The sequence below is a fragment of the Sus scrofa genome, chromosome 9 (genome assembly GCF_000003025.6).
Source record: "Sus scrofa isolate TJ Tabasco breed Duroc chromosome 9, Sscrofa11.1, whole genome shotgun sequence".
NCBI classification, from domain to species: domain Eukaryota; kingdom Metazoa; phylum Chordata; class Mammalia; order Artiodactyla; family Suidae; genus Sus; species Sus scrofa.
This window is the reverse complement of record NC_010451.4, coordinates 109,897,913-109,915,264: the sequence shown is the minus strand read 5'-3', so window position 1 is coordinate 109,915,264 and position 17,352 is coordinate 109,897,913. Positions and strand designations below refer to the sequence as shown.

Sequence of the window (17,352 nt, the reverse complement as noted above, 5' to 3'; positions counted from 1 at the left end):
CTACGTAGCCAACTCATAGACCATGTAGTTTATTGATGTGTTTACAGGTGTAAACTTTACACCTGTGTCTCAGGGGTAGCACATGCCATTCAGGATAAATGTAAGAGGTTTTTCTTTGGTATTTTCCTCCTTTGTATGGATTCAGATGCTTGAAACTTATTACATAGAAACTGACCTGGCCATGACCTGACCTTTAGAAAGAAAGGTGAGAAAGTGGTTATAATAGACATGTATTCACCTGGGGACATTAAGTAGAAATGATCATTAATCTGGGTCCAGTGTTATTACTCCAAAATGATTAGAGCAAATTGAAACAAACAATAAAAAATTCAAGAGGGAGATTCAGAGGGGTACTCTTGGGGAGAAAAAGCAGATTTTGCCAACACAAGGCCAAGAGAGAAGCTGGTTATATTTCAGGGTAGCAGGACCTTGGGAATAGAACAGGAAACAAGTTTAAAAAGAGCCAGGCCCTGCAGATCTCCCGGGAAGGAACCAGGCCTGATGCAGAACTGGGTCCATGCAGAAGGGAGACATCCAAGGTCTCTAGGAGCAGAGCACCATAAAATTCACTTACCTTTCTTACTAGATGATTAATTAAAAAACAGTTAATGAGAGTGATCATTGTGAGCAGTGGAATTCAGCCATGTAATCATTTAATGACCTGAGGCTGGGGCTACAGTGTCTGTTCTGCAGAACTTTCTCCTAGATTTTATAGAAGCAACACAGAGCTTTCAGGATCCAGGGTACCTGGGACAAGAGAGGAGAGAGCTTTGAAAGCAAACATTCAAGTGTTGGTTTACAGAAGGTAAAAAGAAGGAAGCCTGCTGTTGTGGGCTGAACATTTGCATCCACCCACCCACCCCCTCACGTTTTATATGTTGAAGCACAAAGCCCCAGTGCTGTGGTTTCAGAGGTGGGGCCTTTGATAATATAGTCAGCCCTCCATACCCATAGGTTCCACAGTCATGGATTCAACCAAAACATGGATCAAAAATAATGGAAAAAATCACAATCACTGGAAGTTCCAAAAAGAAAAACTTGAATTTGCTGGGCTTTGGCAGCTATTTACATCATGTTTATATTTTATTAGGTACTATAAGTAATTTAAAGATGATTTAAAGTATTCAGTGGCGGGGAGTTCCCGTCGTGGCGCAGTGGTTAACGAATCCGACTAGGAACCATGAGGTTGCGGGTTCGGTCCCTGCGCTTGCTCAGTGGGTTAACGATCCGGCGTTGCCGTGAGCTGTGGTGTAGGTTGCAGACGTGGCTCGGATCCCTCGTTGCTGTGGCTCTGGCGTAGGCCAGTGGCTACAGCTCCGATTCAACCCTAGCCTGGGAACCTCCATATGCCGCAGGAGCGGCCCAAGAAATAGCAAAAAGACAAAAATAAAATAAAATAAAATAAAATAAAATAAAATAAAATAAAATAAAATAAAATAAAATAAAATAAAAATGAATAAAGTATTCAGTGGGAAAATAAAAAAAAAATAAAATAAAATAAAATCACTACATGCCAAAAATGACACATTTGCCCCCACAATTCATAGGGCATTACTCTCCTTCCCCATCCCTGTCTAATAGCATTTTCTAGTTACCTCTACTGCCATAATAAATAAGAGTAAACATTGAAAATAAAAAATAAAAAAAAAAGTATTCAGGAATATGTGTGTGTGTTCTATGCACACACAAAGTCATTTTATATAAGGGACTTGAGCATCCAAGGATTTTGGTTTCTGAGGGGTTCCTGGAACCAATCCCCCCTGGATACAGAAGGATGACTATAAATAGACTTAATTAAGGTCATGAGCTTACGGCCCTTATAATGGGATTAGTGCCCTAAGAAGAAGAGACCTGAGAGCTAGCTCGCTCTCTCTCTCTGCCATGTGTGCACACAGCAAGAAGATGCGTTTGGAAGCCAGGAAGAGAACTCTCACTAGGAACCCAGTCAGCCAGCACCTCAAAAATTTTGGATTTCTAGCCTCCAGAACTGTGAGGATAGAGTTCTATTGATTAAGACCCCTAACTATGGTAATCTGTTAGAGCAGCCTGAGCTGACTGAGGCACCTGCCAGAGCAGTCTGAGCTGACTGAGGCACCTGCCAAGATGGAGGCTGTATAAATATGGTTTTCTTGAACGACTGGGTCAATGACAGTGGGTAGAAGCGAGTTCCACGGGCTGGGAAAACAACTGTGAACATCTCTTCTCAGCTCCGTAGTGATGCCTTGTTGGCAGCTTGAAATCAGCCAAAGTGGAAGTGTTTACACCATGGGAAGAGGCAAACACTACAAATGAAGGTTCCCCCAGGAGAGCCAGCAGTTAACATTTACCACCACACCCCTGGAGAGGGTGGATGAAAGTCTTGTAGGAATGTGGTTCCCTGGGATTCTCACATTCACAATACACCTTAACATTTGTTGTTGTTGTTGTTGTTGTTGCTTCTGCTTTAATTACTAATACACAGTGGCACTCTTCAATTATCTTTTGTTACCCATCCAGAGTGATTCAGCATTTGTAGACCCTCCTGGCAAACTCACTATTATTTAAAGCACTGTTTTCTATGGGGAAATATATCCAAGTTGCAAGTTACTGACTTTAGACTTTTGGAAAAGAGCCCTTTTTTGAGCCAGGGACTTTTGATTCTGGGTCCTCATGGGGAAGTTAGAGAACAAAAAGAATGATGTCTGTTTAAAAAATATATAGGTTGCAAAATTTATCTGAAGTGAAAAGGCAAAAGGAATAGAATTATTGAACTTGGACTAGAAAAAAATGAGGAGGAATTTAATAAGGAAGGTGAGTGCCAGCTGTTTTTCCGCTGTGAGCATCAGGGATTTGGATAGACAAGGATAAAAATATATTTTTGATATTTTTCTAGGATGTACGGTTTGTGGATTTTGTTTCAAACATTTCCAAACGTACTTTCCACAATTGGGGTAGTTTATATATGACCATTTTGAGGACCAAGAAATGGCTAAGACAAGACTACTTGTCTGCTTCATCCCATCCCCTTTGGGGATCCTAAGCCTACAGATGGCATAATATACTTCAAGATTTTGAGAAGCTTAATTCAGCAAATCTCTTTCATAATACATCTTAGAATAACTAGACCCAAAATTTATCATTTTTTTCTATCGAAAAATGAATGTCATAAAACTTAAGCTATCTCATATTAGTGTAAAAACCTTAAACCAAGCATCCTACGTCAGCACTTTCTAGTCATTAAATGAGGTAAAAGTTATTTGGGGGCTTGTAAAGTTAGTGTTGTTTTTGTTATTCATTCGGAAGGGATGGGAGTATTGTTTCTCTAAATCATAGTACCCAGATTTGGCATTTCCTTAAAATGATCTGAAACAATGAAAAGATGGCTGTAAATCTGCCACTTCAAAACTTAAATGGTTCACAGCATCCCAGGCCTGCTTTGACAGTGGGTTATGACATGGTTTCAGAATAAAGCTTCTTAACAATGACTCTAAAATACACCCCAAAGTGTCTCTGTGACGTATTTTTTATTTGTTTATCTAAAATCCTTAGTTTTCCAAATTTCCCTTCATGATCTGCCTTGAAATGATCCTCTCCAGTTTCGCTGAGAAAGCATAAGGTCTCACCCAGACAGGACCACCTGGATGCCCCGCCAGGCACACCATCCAGCCTCAGCCCCGGCAGCTCCACCGGCACACTGTCCAACCTCAGCTCTGGCTCCCAGGACCTCAGACTGGTGTTTCTAAGCATTGCCTCTTATACGTGCTGATTCTCAAGACCCACTGAGTCAGACTCTCTGAGCCAAATCCTGGGGCTGGGCTTGAGCACCAGCATTTTGACAGGCTCCCAGCCATGTTGAGAAATGCTGTCAGGGACTCAGCTCTGCCCACTGTCTGGGAGCAGAGTAACTGGGGAGAGCCTGGCATGAGGATCTTAGGTTCTTGCTGGTGAGGTGCTGCCTCCATGACTCAGGTGCCTGTGGTCTCTGTGGCTCTACTGCTTTCTCAGCCTCTGCTGCCCAGAACCCTCCATAGGCCGAGCTGCCTCACTCCTCCATCTTGAGTGTCAAGGGCCTGGTACATTTCCCTCTTCCTGTCCCTCAACTCTGTCTGCTCACCTTGGGCAGTTCAAACCCTCTGGCCTTGATCTCAGCCTTCCTCCCTCTCTGCAGGCCGCAGGTCTGCCTCTCCTCTCCTGCGCAGCCCAAGGCCATTCTGAGATACTACCCCTGCATTCCCTGAGCATCTCTCTGCTGTCAAAGGGAACTCCTTGGCGAGTTTGCTCCAGGTAGCCTGCCTGCTTTCCCTAAGTGCTCCCCACCCCTACCATCTGCTGGACACTCTCATATCGCCAGTCCTAGAATGTCTGTCTGTCCCACTAGGATCTGAATCACAGAGGACAAGGATCACCTCTGTCCTTTCACTGTTTCCCCAACTCCCAGCCTGAAATGCAGTGGGAGCCTAGTACGTCTTGTGTGAACAACTGACTTAGTGAGAGAGAACATGTGAATTTCACCTGGCAGCAAGATGCTGGGTGTGCAGACTCTCCTGCCTCTGGGTGTTTCAGCACGCTGCACTCTCAGCTGCAAGTGGCTTTCTTCCTCTTCTCCTTTACAGAGTACCCATCTCTGGCCCCTTGGGTGCCCACTTCAATGTCTTTTCACCCAGGAAATCTCGCTGTGGAGCCCTGGAGACAGGCCTGACACCCCTAATGTTCTACGTTCTGCTCTTTATAAACCTGATTCTGTACTGAGCACACTGCCTTCATGTGGTATCTCTTAGCCTAAATTCTCTCTAGCTCAAGAGCTCCTTGAGAACAAGAATTGTAGCCTCAGCGCCCAGCATGGTGCCTGGTGTGCAGCTGGCACTCGATAGGCATTTATGGAAGAGTGGAGGAGCCGGCTCAGGATCCTTGAGGCCATGAGAGGGAGGCTCTTCTCACATAACCTGCCATGTAAACTGCCATAACACCCACCTCTCTGTACTCAAAAGTGTTGATGTGTCTCCTCCCAGCCCCACTGCTGGAGAGAAGGCTCTTCAAGGGCATCGATGCATTTGCTGCATCTTTATGTGCCAGGGAGTCATGCAGTGTTTAGCGTGGATTAAGCATCTGTTTAATTCTGTATTTCCCAATAAAGACACTCTTGGCATTTTGAGCAGGACAATTCTTAATTGTGTGGACAGCTCCACCCATCATAAGACACTGAGTAGCCTTCGCTCCAGCCCACCAAGTGCCAATAGTTTAATCTCTGTAAACACACACACACACGCACACACACATCTTATGTGGAGGTCCAGGAGGAATATAGTACTGCCCATGGCTGAGAGCTTGTAGTAAAAGGAATTCCTTACCAGAGTCAGTGGGAAGCAGAACGAGGCAGAGCCTGCAGAAGCACCAGGTGCAGTATTGCAGGTGTGTGGTTGTATGAGGTGGGGAGTCCAGGTGGCACCTGTGGCCCTCGATAAAAAGTGTAACCTATCTTTGTAATATGACTAACTAGTCTTTATTGGACACTTATATATTCCAGGCACTAGGCTACGTGTCCTGCATGGGTTCTTTAATTCTCACAACAACCTATGAGGCCCCACTTTTCAGAGAAGGAAACCGAGGCATAGAGAGTTTCAAGCCACTGGCCAAGTTAACAGAGTTGATTATGGGCAAGGCCATTGTTCACCTGCAGGTGTCTGATTCCAGACCGGGGATCACTCTGCTGGGCTCACTCTTTCTGTGCTAGACTTCTTTACCAAGAGGAAGCTTCAAAATTCCCAGAGGGGAGAATCCTTTTTAAATCAGTCCTCTCCCATCGATTGTAATATAGAGCAGTGTTTCACAAAATACCTCTCCATCATTTCATGAGATGTCAAGTCATGAGAAAAATACGTTCCACAAAAAGGAGTTTGAGAAACACTTTCTGTGCAGAGAGCAATGAGGCAGTAAGTGTGGAGGCCGAGCAGATCTTGCTGGCGTGCCTCGGCCTTTCACAGGGAGTCAGGAGGTGACTTTAGAACATGCGGGAGCAAACAGTAGGGAAAACTACAGTAGGACCTTGTCTGCCAGGAAATGATTAAAAACCAATTAGCATTGATTAGGCTACAGGGAGAGGGGTGGGAATTGATGAAGGATGGATGACCTTTCTTCTAATTTCTTAACAATAAGAATAATAGGTACCATTTATTAGGTGCTAATTACTTTAATTATTTTGCATAATTCTCCCTGTTATTATCTCCCTTGCACATATAAGGCCCAGAGAAGCTGGTTAAGTGACTTCTCCTAAAGTCCGCATATCCGGTTAATGGCAGCACCAAATTTGGACCCCATTCCCTCTGCCTTTGTGTTTGGTGATTTTGAACACTACCCAAAGCCTCCCAGGATCATCAGGGCTTCACCTAGGACTGTTCCTTGTGAACATTCAGAGCAACTCCAGTGTCTCAGCACAAGTCCACCAGCTCCCAGTGGTTCATGATACCACTGCTTTTACTCAGCATCTCTCAACCTAAATTAGGTGTTTGGTCTAAGTACTAAACATGGAATTTTTTCTGGCATGGTTTGCATTTCTTAATTTTACAATTATACTCTAAGTTTACAGGTCACTCTACTCCATTACGTGCTTTTTTGTTTTTTGGTAGCATATCGTGTTGATGGAGTATGTCCATCTGCGTAATTTACCTAGTCGGGTCCCCTGCCTCCAGTCAGCCCACTTCTGTGAACTGCTGAACTGCTGTGACAAAGCTAATGGCCTAGGAGTTCCTTCGTGGCTTAATGGTCAATGAGCCCTACTAGGAACCATGAAGATGCGGGTTCGATCCCTGGACTCATGCAGTGGGTTAAGGATCCCAAGTGAGCTGTGACATAGGTTGCAGACATGGCTCAGATACCTTGTTGCTATGGCTATGGCATAGGCCAGTGGCTGTAGCTATAGCTCTAATTCAACCCCAGCTTGGGAACTTCCACATGCCGCAAGGGCAGCCCTAAAAAGTAAAAAAAAAAAAGGCTAACCACCTACCCGGCTTGGAATGTTGGTGGTAGCAGCATCAGGCTTCTCATTTTTCCATTTCCTCCTTCCTTTCCAACAGATGTGGGTGCGTTTTTTGAAGAGGGGATGTGGCTGCGGTATAACTTCCAGGCACCCGGGGTCAATGCCAAGGAATCAGGCGGCAGATGGGAGAACTCACCGGAACCGCCGAGCACAGCCCCAGACCTGGCCCGCGAGGAGATCCACTTTAGCTTCAGCACCACCAAGGCGCCCTGCATCCTTCTCTACGTCAGCTCCCTCACCACGGACTTCCTGGCCGTTCTCGTCAAACCCACCGGTAAGAACCAGGGTCCCTGGCCTTCTGCCATTCCGTACTGGATGGACAGAATGTCCTAGGAAATCTGGATAGTTCTTGGCTTGTCCTTTATTCCCTACCAGACGTGGAGCAAGTCATCTAACCCCCTTGAACCCCACTCCCCTATGTGAGAGCAGGAAAGTGACCTGTCAGATGGGGACTGTGGCATCCTGCTATGGCAGTGACATTGCTAAGGCATGTCTAATCCTTTACAAGAACCGTATTGTATGAATATGAGGTGGTTTCATATGTATAATGAGGATATTTTCCCTATCAAAGAAATACATTCACTGCTCTACTAACTAGCGATGAGTTGTAAGGTAGTAAAATCAATTTAATATAAATCAATGGATTATCCTTATTACGATAATGCATATGTAGTTTCCTAGAGAACATATGAACCTTTTTTTTCCTTTTTTTTTTTTAATGGTGCACCTGAGGCATATGGAAGTTCCCAGGCCAGGGATCGAATCAGAGCTGCAGCTGGGGCCTACACCACAGCCACTGGCAACACCAGATCCTTAACACACTGAGCGAGGCCAGGGATCAAACCCACATCCTCACAGAGACAATGTCAGGTCCTTAACCCACTGAATGGGAACTCCCTGAACCTTTAACAGAAATAGAAAACCAGAGGTGTTGTCATGCCTAGGCCCTCTCAGAATTTTACATTCATAAGATATACCCCTGGCATAAACGTGCTTAAAGCTGGAGTGTATTTACACATGTAACATCAGGGACTATCTTGATCTCCATATATTCACTGAGCCAGGAGGGTCAGACCAAGGCTGAAAGAGGCATCCTGGTCAGAATGTACAAATGGGTTTATCTTCCAGAGACATCTACGTGGCCCTAAGGCATATAAACATGCAGGCTTTGAGGACTTTGTGTCCTCTCTGAAAACATGAGTTCTTAAGCACTTGAAGTTTTGTTTTGTTTTTGTTTTTGTTTTTGATTTTTTGCTTTTTAGGGCCGCACCCGCGGCACATGGAGGTTTCCAGGCTAGGGGTTCAATCAGAGCTACAGCTGCCGGCCTACACCACAGCCACAGCAAGGTAGGATCCGAGCCGCATCTGTGACCTACACCACAGCTCAGAGCAACCCCAGATCCTTAACCCACTGAGCGAGGACAAGGATCGAACCTGCAACGTCATGGTTCCTAGGTGGATTCGTTTTCCACTGCACCACGACGGGAACTCCATAAGGCACTTGAAGTTTTAAGAAGATCTCTTTTTTACAAATGAAAATATATAGGTTTATCAAGGCACACATCGCTCTCATTTCCCAGAGGGACTGTGCAGGTTTTAGAGATGGAGGCTGCCTCTCGAGTGGTCCTGCTCTCTGGTGATTAAAGCTCAGCAGTCTTCTTGGACAGCTATTCCAGGGTCACAGCATCTTAAAGATCAAGATTTTCTTCCATGGGCACTAATAATAATTATCATGAACCCAGTTCAGCTTGAGTTTAAGAAAAAAATTACTAAATCCTTAAACAACTTCTGTGGGCAGCATCCTGTTGGTTTAAAAGCTGGGTGAGGAAAAAAAAACATTCCTTAGGATTTTTCCTTTCAGAAATGATTTCTAAAGAAATAAGCCAAAAATCAGACAAAGATTCAACACAAAGATGTTCATCATAGTTTATAGTGTTATTTATGAAAATAATAACTGGAAGAGACCTAGAAGTTCCATTTTGGTAAAATGGATAAAGAGAAAATCACCATTCCATGGCATATTGTGTATCCACGAAGAATAATATTTATGAACAGTAATTAATGACTTGGAGAAAATGTTTTATGTAATATTATGTTAAACCAAAAAAGGCATGATACAGCCTTGACTGTGCAATATCAGTTTAGCTCTGTAAAAGAGAGGGATGGGAGAAAAAAGCAATAATGAGAGTACAAAGGGTCTCTGTTTGGATAGTTGACTCATTTCTCCTGGGTAATACTCTCCTGCACATGCATGTCAAATGCTCTCAATGAGCAAGTAAGACTTGTTCTCATCAGAAAAATAAATAGTAAATAAGATTAGGAAGTGAGGAAGCAGAAAAGCGTGTAACCTCTGCTTTCTTGGAGTTCACCCACTAGTATTATTTCTCCTGCATCAGAGTAAAGCGATGTTTAACCCATTGATGTTCTCCACCCACCTGTCCCAACGTCCCCTCTGTGCACTGGGAGGATAGGGTCTCCCCTCTAGCTGAAAAGGCCCCAGTAGATGCTGTATTGTCTACTCCTTCAGCCATAGCCATGTTCAAATTTGGTCCCGTGGGAGTTCCCATCGTGGCGCAGTGGTTAACGAAGCCAACTAGGAACCATGAGGTTGAGGGTTCCATCCCTGGCCCTGCTCAGTGGGTTAACGATCCGGTGTTGCCGTGAGCTGTGGTGTAGGTTGCAGACGTGGGTTGGATCCCGAGTTGCTGTGGCTGTGATGTAGGCTGGCAGCTACAGCTCCGATTCGACCTCTGGACCCCTGGGAACCTCCATATGCCGTGGGAGTGGCCCAAGAAATGGCAAAAAGACAAAAAAAAAAAAAAATTTGGTCCCAGCTCTATTCAGTAATATCAGCACAGCCTACTCCAGCCCTGGTGAGCACTCATGCCTGTGTCTATGGGGATTCGCCATATGTGCGACCTTTGACTAATTGGCTCCATATTAGCAGCTACCATGTTAAGGATGCGTGAAGCTCTGTCAAGTGTTTCATGTGTGTGAACTCCCCAGAACTCACACTCTGTGAGGTCCACACCTCTCCTAGCCTCCTTGTGACACAACTGGAGATTCAGTGATCTGCACATTCAGCTGGTGATGGTGGAACAGGGTTTTTGAACCCAAGTGTCTGAAACCAAACCAAGTTCTCCACTGCCTGTCTCCACTGCAGACATCTAGAATATTAGCTGCATTTGCAAAGCATAAATAGTTCTCTTATTTATTACAGAGCCATCTTCAACTGCTGATGAAAATTTGGCTTTTTCACACTCCAAATACTGCATTTTTTAACTAATTAAGATTTAAAGCTAGAAAAATGAGAGGAATTCTCTCAGGGAAAAGAAATAAATAAGGACTATGCCAAATATAAAAATAAAACGGGAAGTCCTTACTAAATGCCCTAGCATCTCGCAAACCTAACATATTGGAAGCTGAATCTCCCTCTCTGCTCCCAGAAATAGCCCCTCCCAGACCCTCTTGTGCTGACGGTGCCACTGCCTCCCAGACCCCTGGACTCACAGGTGTCACTCATCCTTCCCCCTCTTGTAGTGAGAAAAGTCCTGTGGATCCTTTTCTCACCATGTCCTCGAGTGGCTCTTTGCTTCCTCACTGCCACTCTACTGGCAGATGTCTTCTAAAGGCTTCCCAACACTGCTCATGTCATGGCACACATAGAATATTGTATTGAGATGGCACCTGGGGAGATGGATGAGGTTGTGTTTGGGAGGCCACCAACCCTGGGACTCCCACGTGTCTGCCGAGGCCTGAGAGGAGCTTGGTTCCTGACACCCATGACCCCTCTGTGGGGTAGCAGCACAGCCCTCACGTCCCCGGGAGGCTCTATCCTGGTCCATCTCCCTGCTTCCTGTCACCCCAGCCCTAACCATCCCCACCACAGGCAGGGCAGTATTTCTTCGTCCACAGGAGCCGCCATCATGCACTCAGGAGGGCCTCCCCCCAGGGACAGCAGGACAGGTCCCAAATCCCACCACCTTCCAATCAGGACCCACCAGCCTCATGGTGAGAGCCCAGAGTACAGAATAGAGTGTCTGCGTTTGGATTCTCCTTCTGCCTTTGAGAGTCACGTGATCCTGGCCATCACAAACCATCCTGTGCCTTGGTTTCCTAATCTGTAAAAAAAGTGAAAGTCACATGAGTTAGTAAGTGTAACCCATTACACACACACACACACACACATGCACACGCACACACGCACAGATATTGTGTGTATGTTATGTATGTTAGTGGTTATTATCTGGAGGCCACTGGTTCAGTCTACATTTGCCCCCATATTGAGGCCACACATCCCTGCCCTGCCTTTTCCAGGCACTCTCCACACCTCAAGCACCCCAGGGACATCTGCTTTTGTGCCCATCACATCCCCTTTCCTGAAAAATCTCCATCTTCCTCTGTAGCTTCATATCTGCCTTTCATTCTGGACCCAGATCAAGCCTCACCTCCTTTCCATGACTTCTCTTTCCTTTAAACTCCTATTACACTCATTTTCAATGTCATTTGTTTAGCTCTTAGTGCCCTGTATTGTTATCCATCTTCATTATAAATATCCCTTGTCTCCCAGCAAGATGAAAGGCCCCCGCTGTCCTTCTCCTGCCTACAGTAGGTGCTCTGTGTTTGCTGATGGTAATGATGAGGACCAGGAGAGAATAAATCTGTTAAGCACATTATTTGCTGCAGCCAATAAAAGAGCAGTCCCTTATAACTGCTTTAATTCACTTGGGAAATGAACATGAGATGCAAGAAGTGAAGTATCTCTCCATCTTAATAATATTTTATTTTAATGAACAAATATTAATATTCTCCTTCCCGTCATTTAGCGGTCCTATTGTGCTATTATTTGAAAGGAACAAATATATCATTTAGATTTTATTATTCAAGAATATTGCCATTACTGTTTATAGATGTTCACCGTATATAAATTTTAAGTTCCAACTCATCTTTTTCCTCAAGGAAAATCACTTCTGTTGCCATTAAGTGAAGTGGTTATAGGAATTTTAAATCACATTTACAAAGTCCAAGAAAGCCAGAAAAGAGAAAAACTAATGAAGACAACTTAATACTGATTTTAATGAGCTGGAGAGTAAAAAGGAACCAATGACAATGAGATAATCAGGAGAAAAAATGTCCAGGATGGGTTTTTTGTTGTTGTTTTTTGGTTTTTTGGTTTTTTTGGGTTTTTTGGGGTTTGTTTTTTTTTTTTGTTTTTTTTTTTGTTTTTTTTTTTTTTTTGCATCATTACCAATTCCTCTGACTTCTAGCCTCAAAGCAGAGCTCTGTCTTAATTCTTTCTCTTCATATCCCCAGATGCCAGCACAGTCTAGCCCATAGCAGGGACTGGGGCTGGATATCTGTCTATATTTGAAGTGGACTTCACATTTATAGCCAGGCAGTCCACTTCCAGACCTTGAAAAATTGAGTTCAACAGTGTTTGCTGGGGCAAAAATAATTATGTTCTAAAGAGGAGTTCCTGTTGTGGCTCAGTGGTTAGTGAATCCGACTAGGAACCATGAGGCTGTGGGTTCAATCCATGGCCTTGCTCAGTGGGTTAAGGATCCGACGTTGCCATGACCTGTGGTGTAGGTTGCAGACATGGCTCGGATCCCACGTTGCTGTGGCTCTGGTGTAGGCCGGCAGCTACTCCGATTAGACCCCTAGCCTGGGAACCTCCATATGCCGCAGGAGTGGCCCTAGAAAAGGCAAAAAGACAAATATAAAACAAAACTATGTTCTAAAGAAATGCATTTTTAAATGATGAAACAATACAGCTGTATATTTAAGAAAACTGGCTGTGATGATATGAGGTCAGAACATCAGAAATAAAGTAGAGAATAAAAACTCAAGACAATAGACTTGTTTGTTCTGCATGCAACCAAACAACTGCCTAATCATCCCCTTCACTCCCAAGCAATAGATGATTTCTAATGCTATTAGGGTAAAGACAAAATAAGGCAAAACACTGAGGGGTGGAAAGACACGCAGCTCAGGAAAAGGGAAAAGCATATGCAAAGGTCCAGAGGCGGGAAGAAGAATCGTATTTTCTAGGGAATACAATCTAGGCATGAATATAGACACGTTTAGGAAGACAAAACTCAACAGTGTTGGCTGAAATGCTATAAAGCAAAAGAATCTCAGACCAAATGCTAAGGCAAAGCTCAGAAATAAGCAAGGTTTGGTACCTTTGTTCAGAAAGCAAAAATAGGAGTGTCAGCAATCCATGATTATTCTAATGAATGTTTCTTTCAATTCTGGGAACATAGTTCAATGTTGTAAATGGCACATGTAATGCTAAATAAGGAAGGCAGCCTTCAAAAACTGTTTCATTTACTTATGTTTATATAAGGGCTTGAGAATTACCTGAAAGAGAAACTGCCAAATATTGAGAGTAGTTATCTCTGGATGGTGAGGTTTCCAGTGACTTTCTTTTTTTTTCTTTCTGTTTACTTTATAAGTTTTATCATATTTTATTTCACAACTGAAAATCAGAATACCAGTTTTGTTGCTCTGGAAGAAAAATGAAAGAGGCAACAAAGCATCAATGAGGTGACTTAACCATTGGTCAAACTCTTACTAGATTACAGGCTCTGTTTTTAAGCTCTGAGGTGTCAAAATCTATTAACACGAAGAGTCCAAGTGAAGTAAAAGTTGAGATAAAAAGTTGATGCCTTTAAAAATCATAAATATGGAAATTAAAATTTTTCCTTAAAATTATAAATAAGGAATCATAAATAAGGAATTATGTTTGCTATGAAAATTAACAGCAAGATCTAGAATATTATATTAGTCTTTTTGAATATTGCTTGTCATTCTTGGGAAGAAACAAGAGGAAAAAAAGAATGATTCGTTGAGGCAAAGTGAATTATAACAGAGACAGTGGGGACTAATCTTTTCCTTCAATTTGCATTTGGGTTGATGAGGTCTCTAACCTAGAGTAAAACCCACTGCTTTCTTTTCTTGGTCTCAGTGAAGCCACCCTAAATCCCATGAATTTACCTTTTGTTGTTATGTTTATTTTTAATGTTGTATGTTCATGATTCTTTTAAATGCTGAGTGTCACACTTTGTGGATGGCATGAGACCATCCCAGCATCCTGCATTTATTTTTTATTTCATCGAGTATTTTGTGGGGCTGTAAGCGTCTCCATGGTCCTATATTGTGTATATTCTCATTCTTCCTTCTCAGCTGCAATCCTGACTTGGATCCTTTATACCATTTGCTGCTTCAGCTTTGATGATGGTCACTGCTGGCTCCTTCTGGGTAGATTGCAAACATGTGCATGCCTGGTGCTCTTAACCTTTATGGATGAGTGTGTCTCTAAGCTAGTGAATCAGAAGAGCGATGGCACTGACGAACCTTGAAGGATAGAGAAGAATTCAGTGGAAACCTAAGCATCAAGGACTCGAAGAAGTGACCATAAAATGAAACCAAGAGCAGAGGAATTACTGAGTTTCTTTCCTTTTCTCTGTGTAGGAAGCTTACAGATTCGGTACAACCTGGGTGGCACCAGGGAACCATATAACATTGATGTCGAGCACAGGAACATGGCCAACGGGCAGCCCCACAGTGTCAACATCACGCGGCATGAGAAGACCATCATTCTCAAGGTAAGCATATGTTACCTATCGATTGTTCATGATATAGTGATGCAATCTCTGTCCTCTGTCATACTTGGCCATTGGTTTGGCTTGGCTTGGCTTGGCTTGGCTTGGCTTGGTTTGGGGTCATTAAGACAGGTGGAAAGGAGGTTGGTGCTACACTCTCCCACAAATTTCTAACCAGGGAAGTACAAAGATATGTAGTCTCTACAGGAAAGACAATGATGAAGTTGATGGGGAAAAGATTTCTTGGGAGAAGGTAGAAGAAATATATGCTCTGTAAATTCTTTGTAGCTTTCCTACTTTGAGGGCTGCACATCAGTCTACTGCTTATGTGTAGTACCATCTTTTTTCTCCATGATCTCAGATGTCTGAAGCTTATCGTGTTTCCCAGCAAAGGTTATTTTGGTTTACCTGACCTACGTCTTTCATGACTCCAATGCAATATGAATAACCATTTTTTTTCCTCTGTGGATGCTTCACCTTAAAAATCCTCAAACACAGACCTTTCCAAGCGCCTCAAACTCTGGTTGTAGGCTTTCCACACACAAAGGGACGGTTTTATTACAACACTCAAATTTTATTTCAGGTTCATTGATTGTCCCCCCCGCCCCCAACCACTGATTTTTACAATGAAGAAACCGGCCTGGGAGACACCATGAATAAAACATGACATGAGGAGGTCTCCCTGGGAACTAAGCCAGAGATCAAGGCTGGGAACTGTCACTGCATTTTCTAGAAGGAGTTCAAAATAGATACCTGTCAGGAAGAAGAACAGCAGGGGGACGCTGTTTTGTCAGCCAAGTGGAGTGTCGTTTGGCAGGGGTTCAGCAGCCTCTTCGACCTCATTCGGATTCGGCTGGTTGCTGTGGGAAGTTCAGGTTGCAAAGAAAAGGCATAAGGCCTGTCTTTTTTTGAGAGCTGGCAGATGTCAAATTCATAACTTGATATGGAGTTTACGCTTGGCCTTTAGCAGTAAATGCTAGAGGCTATTTTCAAGAGAGGTCTTGCCTAGAAAAATGACAATGTGCAGTTATAGCCTATTGTGCAATCAATCAAATGGGGTGTAAATAAGGTTATCTCCTAGTGACAGACAGTTGCAGAGCCTAGCACGGTGCCTGGCATGTACAGGGTGCTGCCAGTTATTTACCAAGTAGACCACACCTGTCTTGAACCATAACTCACGTTTTATTCAGAAAAGCCAGCAAGTCCAGGATTAGTGTGGTTTATGCCATTACAGGATAGGAATGGTTTTATACAATTTTTATCAACATTGTGTTTATTGGCTTTTGATTAGAGACATTCTCTTATTTTAAACCATGCCATCTGTCACCCCTCTTAAAGAAAGTGATTATCTTGCCATTTCACCATTGCAAAATAACATTGAAAGTTGAGCTCAACAATCAGCTTGAAGGAGAGTACCATGAAAGAGAGCTGTTTCAACTATGGGATTTTGCAGGGTTAATCCTCACTGTCTCCAGGACGCCTTATTTGTTGGGGCTGAGTCCCATGGATTGAGGGGGACATGCAGAGATGAAAGTGGGGTGCATGAGAGAGGAGAGCCAAAGTGATAGGCTATCAATAATTCCATTTCTGAGCACATTTCACCAGATGAGAGTCTGGAGTAAGAGTAAGTCAAGAAGGCCTCCCTCTGGCAAATTCCACCAACTGGGGGATCTTTGGAAGGAACCAGCAACTCTTACAGAACAAATATCCACTTAATCAGAGCTGCTCTCTGCCCCAGTGAATTAGAGATGGCCCTGAAGAAAAGGAGAGAGGTGGGCTGTTTTAAGGACTTAGGGCTGTTGAGGAGTCGAATAGCCGAGAAGTACAGATAGTGAAGGAGCCAGAGGCCTGCAGAGACCAGAGGACTGAGAGGGGACCCGGGGAGTGCCAGAGTGGTGAGTGTTTGCTTCTATTGCTCAGGGTTCTTCTGGTCACAAATGACAGAAAACTAATTCAGAATTCATTTGTAGGGAAAATTCCTAGGCTAGGTTATAGAATTCAAGAAAGGAAACCCCAAATTTTGAAATAGAATCCAGGAGACCTGGAGGATTAAAACACAGACGAGACCTTCACTGAGTGCCACCCCCACCCCGTCTCTCCCTCCTTCCCTCTCTCTCTCCCTCCCCTTTCCCTCTCTGTCTCTCTCTCTCCCCCCTTTCCTCTCTCTCCCCTCCTTCTCTGTCCCTCTCTCTCCCTTTGGCTCCCCCTCTTGCTCCCTCCCCAACTCTCCCCCCCAGCCTCCATCCCTTCCTTCCTCCATCACCTCTGCATATCTACCTCCCTCTGAGGACTAGATTACTTCCTCTTGCAGCAGGCTCTATCTTTCACATTTCATGGAACACAAACACCGAGGTACTAGACTCACATCTTTTCCATTTTGCTACCAGAAGGAAGGTCCTTGTTTCTCAGTTCTCATTTCAAAATCCCAGGAAGGTTTCTGATGGGCCTGACTTTGGTCAGATACTTCTGCTGTCATGAGGCGGGGGCAGCAATGATGAATAGCCCCTCATCAAACCTCATGATCAGAGGGAGGGATGGGGGAGAATTCTCTAAGAGACCAGGAGTATGGTTCCAAGAAAAGGAAACAGGAGGGGTATGAAAAACTCTGGCCACACAATGCCTTGGAAAAGATGGAAGTGAGAAAAGATGTGGAGCAAATTCAGCCACAGGGATTGTACCCCTGAGTTGGGAAGCCCTGTCCCCCTTCTCCAGTCACACAACGAGATGTGATTG

The 17,352-nt window shown here is 43.9% G+C and overlaps 1 protein-coding gene across 1 annotated transcript in view; it reads left to right on the top strand.

The window, feature by feature from the left end:
* CNTNAP2 (contactin associated protein-like 2) overlaps positions 1 to 17,352 on the top strand; it is a 2,040,635-nt gene that overhangs the window by 1,865,880 nt on the left and 157,403 nt on the right. The window contains 2 exon segments of the mRNA XM_021102606.1: positions 7,050 to 7,286; positions 14,489 to 14,622. Coding sequence (XP_020958265.1) covers positions 7,050 to 7,286; positions 14,489 to 14,622 — 371 coding nt within the window.